The 10,970-nt window shown below is 43.0% G+C and overlaps 1 protein-coding gene and 1 pseudogene across 51 annotated transcripts in view; both read right to left on the bottom strand.

Annotated features, from left to right (window-relative positions):
• Positions 1-5,314: 5,314 nt before the first annotated feature.
• LOC126934336 (uncharacterized) lies at positions 5,315-7,281 on the bottom strand (annotated as a pseudogene). The gene has a single exon (XR_007718905.1). The product of XR_007718905.1 is annotated as an uncharacterized LOC126934336 (transcript).
• A 1,249-nt stretch (positions 7,282-8,530) lies between these two features.
• The window catches only part of MAP4K4 (mitogen-activated protein kinase kinase kinase kinase 4), a 190,082-nt gene continuing 187,642 nt past the window's right edge, over positions 8,531-10,970 (bottom strand). For all 50 annotated transcript variants that reach the window (XM_050754977.1, XM_050754987.1, XM_050755005.1 and 47 more), the window contains one exon: positions 8,531-8,863. In XM_050754977.1, the coding sequence (XP_050610934.1) occupies positions 8,780-8,863 (84 nt within the window). In that variant the 3' untranslated portion in view covers positions 8,531-8,779. The remainder of the gene's footprint in view (positions 8,864-10,970) is intronic.

Genomic DNA, 10,970 nt, shown 5'->3' with positions numbered 1-10,970 from the left:
CAAGCTTTATAGATGAGGGCGTGTAAAATCTATTTTCTAAAATCCAGGTTTCTTGATGAAAAGTGAATGAATGAAATGAGTCAATGGATTTATCAGGATCACACCCCAGCCTGCATTCCAGGTAACATTCCAATGGAACCACATCTGAGTCAGCAAGCCTTTGACTCAAAAAATTAGTGTGTCGAAAACTCCTTGAAAACACTAACCAAACTAATGTGCACTGAAGCCCTTAAAGATTAGCAGACTAGGTTCTAATCCTGGCTCCTCCATTGATAAACTCAAAAACCTCCAGCAGGATATGTAATTTTTAGGAGCTCAGTAAGATGTAGACAATATTTACCTCCAAAGACTCCAGCAGGAAGTAACCATAATCATGTACATAAAGCCTCTGGCAAATGGTAGCCTTGTGTGGCTACTGAGTGCTCAGTGCAGCTAGTGGGACCTGGGAAATGCTGTGTAAGATACGTACCAGGTTTCAAAATTTAGTATGAAATGAAAAAAGTCAATTATCCTAGTCTTTATAATACTGATTACATGTTGAAGTAATATTTTGGAATATACTGTGGAATATATTACTTTTTCAAAATGTGCACAATTATATATTTTATCTTACACCAGAGATCAAGAAAAATGATGTTGACAGGTTGACTTATTTTTGTGCCTGTCTGAAAAGCTTCTGCTACTACTGAATCATTAAAAAGTATCCCGAAATCACTGACTTCATATACTTTTTAGGTTCTTATCTTGCAAGGTTAACTGTTTAAAAATTGTGATCATATACCTGTGGGCATCAGAATTTTCTCCATATTAGACAACTAAAAATTAGATACAGACATTGACAAATATTATCTATAAACTCCAACAGCCAGGCAATATCTATTCTCATTGCTTGACCTTTGAATTCAAACTTAAAATCCACACTATTTCTTTAATTGGCCTTAGATAATGGCACTCTAAAAATTTTTTCTGATTAAAAAAATATATGGACACTCTATGCTTAACGTTGGAAATCTAACAGATTTGGGTCTGGGTACGTGCAGCCATTTCTCTTGTGCCACCTGAAGGGTTGACTACCTGTGGAAAGCTCTCCAGGGCCAGACAGAAGTGCCTGCTCTCTGATCTAGCAGGATCCGCCCATTTCCTGTGGTGGGAAAGCCTGTAGATTTCCTAACCTGGTTGTTGTAGGGTTCACTGGGGAGCCAGCAATAGTACCGGGAATAAAGAATCAAGTGTAGCCAGCCTTCCACACAGAGGTCCCAGGGAGTGCGCTAACTGGGCCAATGAGACATCCGTGCATCCTGAAGAAGCCTCCACCTCTAGACAGACCCCATTTCTGCTGCATCCAGAGTCCGTTCACGTTTACAAAGAATACCGGAGCCATTTGATGAGTCCGGAAGTGTTCTTGAGTGGCTCATGAATTGCTCACCACCTGATATGGTTTGGCTGTGTCCTCACCCCAATTTCATCTTGAGTTGTAGCTCTCACAATTCCGTGCTGAGGAAGGGACCTGGTGAGAGATAACTGAATCATAGGGGCGGTTTCCCTCATACTGTTCTCATGGTAGTAAGTCTCATGAGCTTCGATAGTTTCATAAGGAGTTTTCCCTTTCACTCAGCTCTCATTGTCTCTTGCCTTCCGCCATGATTGTTAGGCCTCCCCAGCCACGTGGAACTGTGAGTCCATTAAACCTTTTTCTTTATAAATTACCCAGTGTTAGGTATGTCTTTATCGGCAGCGTGAAAATGGACTAACACACCACCCTTACACATATCTAGTCCCAACTTACCTCAAGGTAGGTGATGCTAGAGGGGGCTGAAGGGACTTCAGGTCCTCTACACCCCAACAAAGCCTGCCTCAAGGGGCCTGGACTGGGCAAGCCATTGAAGTTGCCTGTTTCATCCCCTTAGGCAGTTCTGATCGTCCCTTTCATAGTGGAGGCTCATTCTGCTCCCGGGGCATTCAACCCACTTTTCCTAGCTCTATCTTCTGGCTCCTGCATTTGTGTCTCTACAGATAAATTTAAATTAACAAATGGGTAGCCTGAGTCTCCTCTTCTACAGGCTGAGAAGACAAGTGTAAAAGCCCTTAGCACACAGGGCCTGGTGCAGAGCAAATATACATAAAATCCCATTGCTGTCATTGTTAATTACCCAAAGCAGGATGGATTGATCAGGGTTGAAAGATACTTTGATTTTTAAAGGAATATATGCTTGCTTCCACCAATTATTTTCTTTTCTGTTGACCCATCTTCATTGGATCTAATTTGAAGCCTTGTCCTGCTGTGTCCCTCTCCTGCGATGAGGCTACAGGTGGTCCCTGTATCTAAGTGTGACCTGACCACCAAAGGGCATCATCTCTCACTTCCAAATCCACGCAGTTCAAACTCACACCAGCTATTCGGGCAGCTGCATGCTGTTGTAGCTTAAAAATGTGTCTCTTTTATACACACAGTTACTAAAGGCTCTGCTTTAACATCTAGAATATACTAAGCACTGTTCCAAGTAACCCCTTTAGTTAATTCTGCATTTCCCCAAAGGAGCACCATACCTTAAGACTGTCCTCAGCAGACAGTGGTTGCTCAACTTGCTAGATTGACCAGAACGCCACCAAGTTCCCAGAAGTTTACTAGTGTCTACACTTACTCAATGAGGTATCCTGCAAATGACAGTCTGGGGACAGTTAGGCCTTCCAGGAGGCAGCACTGAGGAAATGTGCTCTATGCCAGTAAGATACACGAGGTGCCAACAGGACAAGGCCCTTGTGAAATGTGACAGCTCCATGCATTTGCCAAGGATCAGAAAAGGATCCCAGCTCAGCAAAGCCGGTTCTTATGTCCCTTCCTAGGGGTGAGCCCACATAAGTTAGAGGGAACAACCTCAGAACCCTGATTTAGGATTTGGACACAAAGAAAGCCCATAGGTCCCAACCTTTCCGGGTTGGAGGTCTGCTCTCCACAGCAGGCCGGGCCTATGTTGGCGACTGTGCTTCCAGAACGGTCCCCCATTCCAAAAGTTGACTTGCTGCATCTGACCTATGAGAAGCCTACATTTGGCATCAAGATCATCTGTGGAAAAGGGATCCCTGGGTTTCTAGGAGCTTCAACAGTAAACACACCTAGCAGGAACCCATTTCTGCAGCTGCTTCTGGAAGTGCTGACACATGCTACAACATGGATGAGCTATGTGACAGGAGGCAGTCACAAAAGACCACACGGTGACTGGCTCCATTTCTGTAAATGTCCAGAACAGCCAATCTATAGCGAGAGAAAGTAGATTAGGGACTACCTAAAGCTTGGGCGGGGTGGGGGGATAAGGAGGGGGTGGAGGGAGGCAGCGATTGGAGGATAACAGCAAAGGGGTATGGAGCATCATCTTGGGGTAATAAAAACATGTGAAAATTGTTAGTGATGGACTTAAAACTCTGAATAGACTACAGGCCACCCAATTGTCTACTTAAATGGGTGACTTATGCAGTATGTGAATTTTATCTCAATAAAGCTGTCAAAGAATCAGGAAGTACTCAATACCATTTATTGTGGAACAGCTACTTAATATTAGTTTCTAAAAGCTGTAGTTACATCAGGATAAGAGCAGAACGGCCTTGGTCAGCTCTGTCCGCATCCCTCCACAGAACTCTGGTGAGCAACCTGCCTGAATTTTACACTTTTGGCCAAAATAGAAATGAGGATTTTTTTAAAAGTCATTTTGTGGTGGAATACCTAATCCAAATTTCTTAGAAACAAGCAAGGATCCTTGCAGTGTTATTCCAGCACCCAAGCTCCAGCTGGAGGGACTGGTGAGTACCAGGAACCTGTTAAGGGACAGGATGGCCCATGCCCAGTGCAGTGGAGCTCTGCAGCCCTCCTGGGGCTGCACTTCCCCAGCATTTCCTGGAAGGAAGACCTGGAAGGAAGGAAGACCAGAGCACTTCCTCGCCCGTCCCACACTGCACAGGTGGGCTGGTTTTCCCTTGGGTTAACATAGGAGTTATTTCATGCTCCTTAAGCAAACGGCCAGGGAATCTGAGTGCCTGCTCTGTGCCAGCCATTATAATGTTTGGTAGTTCAGGAGGAGCAGAGTTTGCATTTAATAAGTGGTTAAATTTGAGAAACAATCTCGGCTAATATGCGGGCTACGTATCCTTTAGGAAACAGTGAACAAGATAACAGCAAAGAAGCTGGGCAGGACAGAGGCAAAGATGAGACTGTTTCAGGAAGAATGTGACACATGGATACAGTCTGATTTACCTAAGGGAGAGGTAGACCAGGTATGGGAACTAATATTTGAGTGCCTATCTTCTCCCATAAGAAAATATAGTAACGACTTTCCCCAAGTTTTGATCCCTTAGCCATTTTACTTTACAGAATACCTTAGCTACTTCTGCTTAATGAAGCATTTTTTTTTAAGTAGATGCCAGAGAATGCACCAATTTTACTGTATTTTTTGATGTGATGCCAAGACACAGAGCTGGTGTTGGCTGAAGGGTCTTGATTGGATCCCCCGTTGCTTCCTTTAAGTGAAATCTCAACCAATGGAGGAGAAAGTTGGAAGAGGAGGAATGCATGATGGTCCCAAGAAAACTCCACCAGATTTTTACTGCTAATCATCCACCAACTGCAACACATCAAGTAGGAAAAGAAAAATCTTACTCACCTGACGGCCTAAGTACTTATAATTTTATTTTCACATTAGAGAGATAACATGTTTCTAGGATGAAGCACGAAGTGGTTTATTAAATTGATGACAATGTAGCACGGGCAGCCCCGGAGACTAAGGCGAGGTGCCCATACTGAGAGCGTGGCCCCAGATCTGCCTGACGGGGATCACGCCTACCAGGCCTACGGGGGGTTGATGGAGAACCCCAGCGCTTAGACACAATGACCTTACATTGAAGGGGCTCCAATGATTAGACCCAAGTTAGTATTTATGCGCCAAACTGAGAAAGAGCTACTTTAATTGTCCTATTACAGACATCATGCTGTTTTACTTTTTGATCCAAATTCAGAAACTGCAAAAATGCAACATTATTTCTTTCTTAAAGATAAGGACCAGCTTTACTCCGTGTTGGCTTCAGGAACATGGTGATGGAGGTTCACCTCCCACTTCATCTCTGAGATCTTTAGACAAACATTGGCTACTTCCATAATCTACGCCTGGCCTTGGGCAAGCCCCTGTTGTCTGAGACAGCAGAATACAGGAGCCTGCTCTGGTGCGGGCAGCTCAGGGGAGGCAGGTGTGTGCATCAAATATGGATCCTCACAGGAAGGAAACATTCTGAAGGCTCAGAACATATTTCAAACTCATGTCACGTAACATAGGTGTCATTTTTACTTTATTTAAGGAAAAAAGGTTGGGGGGACAACAGTAATTTTCATAATACACAGTAGACAAGTTAGCACTGCAAAAAAAAGGGTTGTGTACTTGCCACCAGTCTGCTTTGCAGCTTTTATAATTAGTAAATTTAATGCAGTTTGTCATTTGTATTACTATTTAGCAAATTAATAATTGGCAAAATTAGGGTAAGTGTGCTACAACTAAGACGAAAACCTAAATAACCCATTAAAAAAATCACTTAAAATAAACCATAAATATGTGGTGCGCATTAGTGTAACAAAACCATTTTTGTAAACATTTTCTCCAACATTAACATGTGCATGAGAAAAAAGTAAAAACACTGCACTCAATACAGAAAGGGTTACTCTGATCTCAATACAGAAAGGTTATTACTTACGAAAGCTTTGACTAAACCTAGAGATATTTTTGTTTTGTTTGGAAGAGCACTCCTATAACAGTTCAATGTTCCGTATGTAATGGAATCATTACAATACTGTTTTCTCGTGTAATTTTGCCATATTGGCACTTCTGTGGAGAAGTCACTACCCTGTAAAAGGGGGGAAAATAACTCCTTTCCTAAAAGAATCTAAACATTTCAACGACTCCCAATCTTTTATGGAGAAACTTCACTGGGTACCTGCATCAAGCTATAGCAACTCAATCTGGTTTACAAGGGGGTGAGGCTAAGAAGGGAAGGAAAAAAGGCAAGTAAAGCACAGACCAGGAAGCCCCCGCCCAGAGGGACAAAGGGTGGTCCAATTTCAGTAACTTAAGTCCAACAATGGATTCCATTCAGTTCACCACAAACACCAAGACAGTGCCCACGGGGTGCCTGGAGCTACACAAGCAGAGCAAGCACAACTCGGTGTGAGCTCAGACCCCTTCACCACCTATGGGAAAGCCAGTTTTCCTCAAGTTCTAAGCACTTGGTAATTCCAGTGAAACACCATTTGCATTTTTTGTGTAACCCTTGACTTACAGATGTGGAGCTTCAAGTCTTTGGATAATGTAAGACCACGATGCCACATTCTTTGTTCTCTGCCTTCTCCCACTTAACATCAGACATTGAGCATTTCTTCAAAGACATCTGCCCACCTTTTACTGTTCTCTAAAGCCAGGGAAGGAGCCACAGTCACCTGTGCCTTTCCTTCTTCTCTTGGTATGTACACAAGTGTGTTCACTGTGGCATGTTTCATCTTATGAAAAGCCTAAGCGTGGATATAAATCACAAGCAGGAATTTAATTCTAACTAAAGTCCTGTGGTGATGGAATCCAGCCTACCTCAAATCCCTTTAAAGGTAAGATTAACTTTTCAACCTTCTCTAGGTTAATTACAAACCAGTAGGCGGCTTTGGCCTTCAGCACTGCTCCAAATTCGTACAAATGAAACATCCATTTCCATCTTCTTTTCCCTCCCCAAAAAGTAAGGCTTCTCAGCTTATCTTGTCTTTATGGGTATACACAAAACCACCAGCTGCTGTGTCTGCATTCATGGGTGGATGGATGTACTTGACTTACCAGATGTTTGTAGCTGAAAGGAGGGCCTTTTTCAAAAATACTGAACCAGGAAGAGGAAACTGACAGGGGCCAGAGTGGGTGCCAAGTGGGATGGGAAGCAGACAGGTACAAATGGCTGCTGTGTTTAGGTGGGTGGGGGCAGAGGGAAAATCCCCCATTTTCACAATATACAGGAAAAGTAACCACAAAGGAAGAAGATTAAGCCTAAAAAACAGCAAGTTTCTTTTGATGACTGAGGTTAAAGTGGCCATAATGCAGTATTTCCACTCGGAACTCGACAAGAGGAAAGTCAGATGGCAGGACTGGGACACGGAGCCCCTGATCTTTTTCAGAGACGGTAACATCCTTAGGGGAGCTGAGTGATGACCATGAAGCCATGAAACAGATTCTTTCTCGAGACATTTATTACAAATGTCATGAATATATTCATAAAGTAAAATCGGTTTAAAAAACAGAGAACAAGAGAGCAAGTGAGGAAACGAGAAAAGCCAGGACTTCGGTATTACACCTAAAACACAGAAGATGCCGACTTCATGAATAAGCAGAATTCACTACATTCTTAAAATAGTTTTAGTGCATTGCATTTTTAGAAAAGGGAAACTCCCCCGCCCACGAGAAAAGGTTCCTGCAACACTGAACAGTTTGTGTGACTATTCTAATGTGACCACCTGTCTGCTACCACCCACCCCCCACATCGAGAACACTGAGATCTCTTGTGTCACGGGCTGCAGTTGCCCCATCAACCTTTAATGCTGAATCTGGTGAAAACAAAGCATTCTGCTTTCTAAACTTGGAAGTAAATTGCATCAGCCTTAAGGCTATTTCCCATCTTCATGGACAGTTCTTGTGCCTGCTGACTTGTGACAATAAAAGTCAAACTTCAATCTGGTCGTTTTGGTATTAAGATTAAATTAAACATTAATGGTTTCTTCCAAAAACATATAAACTAAATCACCTCTCAATGCATTAAGAACAATGAGGTAGGCAAAAAAAATAAACATGTGGTTTGAACTTTTTTCTTTCTTCTGCAAGTGCAGACTGTGGTAAAACTGTTGTTGCACTTCTAGGTTTAAACAAAAATTAAACCTTTAACTGAGGCAGTGCTAATACTGTCACACAACAAAGTTCTGGCCATTATACAAAATGCACACGTTTTCTTTTTCTTTTTTTTTCCTTTTTTTTTTTTTAGAACCATCTGCACATGATTTAGGCAACCTGGTACACAGAAAAATGACTGAGTTCTTGGCCAGGACCCCCCACCCCAAATCCAAAGAAACAAAATGGGACCCCTTAACCCACCCCACCCCAACTCCCAAGCCCCACCCACAAAAAAGTTATCCTAGTAACTGTGTCTTTCACATTTTATAAATATTAACTTCTTAAACCTGCATCTTCTTCTTTGTCCACATATTGTCACATTACAAAAAAGAAATGTCAATTAAATACACTGTTAATGTTACTATATTAAATCTGCTCTCTGCTTCAGCACTCTGCTCCTTTTACCACCACTTCTCACCTCCTTGTGCCCACTGCCAATAAAACCAACGGCGTGTTCATGGTCGCCACTGTCAGACACCCACAAGACAGAGTCATTCAGAGACAAGGAATTCTGGAGCTGGAGGAAAGGTGTTTGCTTTCCAGTATGATGCTCAATCCCAAACACTGATAGCACCTGATGGTAGAATCTGAACAGCACCAGCTGCATTGCAGCCTTGATTTATTTTGGAGTAAGAAAAAAAAAAAAAAAGAATGGGGATAAACTGGTAAAACAGGAACAGGAAGGAGGGGAGAGAACCCAACACGTGAGGTCTGCACACACAGCTGTCCTGGTTGCCCTCGGTGCAGCTCCAAGCTCCAGTTACAAGGAATTCCAAGTTCTCAGGATCTTGAAGACTCTGGAGGCCAGTAATCCCTGGATCACACTGCTTCTACCAGCTCAGAAGAGAAGTCCTGCCTAAGGTCATGAAATAAACCTGACTGCTGCCACCAGACCGAACAGAGGCAAAGAACACCTGCAAAAGCCAGAAAAGAGAGGGCATGGTTACCACGGTCATGCAGCACTTCCAGCCAGGGAATCTAAGCCACCATCATCCTCAACACTGTACGAGAAGCTGAGACCCCCAAAGAGCCTTTTCAAAAGAAACTGAGGCCGGGCGCAGTGACTCACACCTGTAATCCCAGCACTTTGAGAGGCCAGGAGTTCCAGACCGGCCTGGCCAACATGACGAAACCCGTCTCTACTAAAAACACCATGTGGTGGCACACACCTGTAATCTTAGCTACTCGGGAGGCTGAGGCATGAGAATCAATCACTTGAACCCAGGAGATGGAGGCTGCAGTGAGCCAAGATCACACCACTGCACTCCAGCCTGGGCAATAGGGGGAAACTCTATGTCAAAAAAAAAAAAAAAAAAAGGCCGGGCACGGTGGCTCACGACTGTAATCCCAGCACTCTGGGAGGCCGAGACAGGTGGATCATCATGAGGTCAGGAGTTCAAGACCAGCCTGGCCAAGATGGTAAAACCCCATCTCTACTAAAAATACAAAAAATTAGCTGGGCATGGTGGTGGGCGCCTGTAATCCCAGCCACTCAGGAGGCTGAGGCAGAGAATTGCTTGAACCCAGGAGGCAGAGGCTGCATTGAGCCGAGATCATGCCCCTGCACTCCAGCCCGGGCAACAGAGCGAGACTCCATCATCAAAACAAACAAACTAACAACCCACAAAAACCTCTGGGGCGATTATCAATTTATACTTTGTAAGGAGTGACCATCTGCAGCCAATTTTTATTACAACTCAGGCTTGTTACTACTAACTCCTTATACATTGGCATATTGTGAGAACACAAAGAAAAAAATGGATGTTTCTGAAGAGTTATTTCTTTCTGCTTCTACTGTTAACACCTTCTAATAAATAAATGTCTTTAAAAAACACAATGAGCAAAAAAAAAAAAAAAAAAACACACAATGAGCAACAGGCAACACTCCTTAACAACTAATTTCTTTTTAAAAATCAACAAAAAATGTATTAATTCTTCATATAATCCATAAAGTAATAGAATTTTTGTGCCTTTTATTAATATATCTTAAAGGACATGACATGCATGATAAAAATATTTAAGTGCCTGAAATTCAAAGAATGTTATAGTTGCAGCTACGGTAAACATACTTAGGAAGTATAAGCCAACAAGCTGACAAAATCCTGGATTAGGTCTGAGCTATAGAGATTTTCAAGGTCACAGATTTGGGAGATCATCTGTAGGCAAAACTCCACTTGAAACTGAGTTGTAGGGCTGCAGAAGACAGTGGGTGGGGGTGAAGCGACTTTGTGTTTGGGATGTATTGGGCAAGCAGGACCAGCTGCCAAGGACAGATGTGTAGTTTCTTCTTTCTCACATTAAATGATTAAATGTTTAAATCTGAGAACTGGGCTGACTGCTAGTCTGTCAATGTGAGGCAAAAGGCAGAAACGTTCTTCAGAGCCAAGTTTCAAAGGTCTGACTGGACAGAAGAAAGAAAGGGTAGGGCTTAGTAAAAATCAGTTCCACCCTCGATGCCTTCTCCCTTGGCAAACAGGGATGGGTCAACGCCCCTGGCCATCTACCTGCTCCCCTCCAAAGCCAGTTTGAAAGGGACTTCCTGGGAGGAAGTTGCCACAGGAATCGTCCCTGGAGTGATACGGCCAGTTCTGAAAAGCAAAGGGGGTGTGATGCCATGGCGTCTCAGGTGCAGGAGGTTATGTTATGTCTGCATAAGATGATTTTTACTGTGAAACATTTCTGACATGCAAACCTAGGAAGCAATTTCACCACTCACAGACTAACAAGGGGCATCCTCTTGACACACATCAGGCGAGAGGAACCTTTCGATGTAGGCAAATCGCACGGTGGTTCCTTCCACTCACAAAAGAATTTCAGTCAACTCAACTGGCAGCTTTTATCTTCCCTATCTCTAAAGTAATTGTTATAGCCTAGACAGGTCATTTAATAGAGTTAAAAATATATATACAAAGCAAAACCCAAATATGTTAATTTCTACAGCGGAAAAATATCTCTGTCCCCTCACAGCAAAAAGCAAAACATAACCCAATCCTCACAAACATGACTAAAAAGCAACGTTTA

This window comes from Macaca thibetana, chromosome 13, assembly GCF_024542745.1.
Source record: "Macaca thibetana thibetana isolate TM-01 chromosome 13, ASM2454274v1, whole genome shotgun sequence".
Classification (NCBI taxonomy): Eukaryota; Metazoa; Chordata; class Mammalia; order Primates; family Cercopithecidae; genus Macaca; species Macaca thibetana.
Note: the sequence above shows the minus strand (reverse complement) of the source record. Positions and strands in the feature narration are given on the sequence as shown.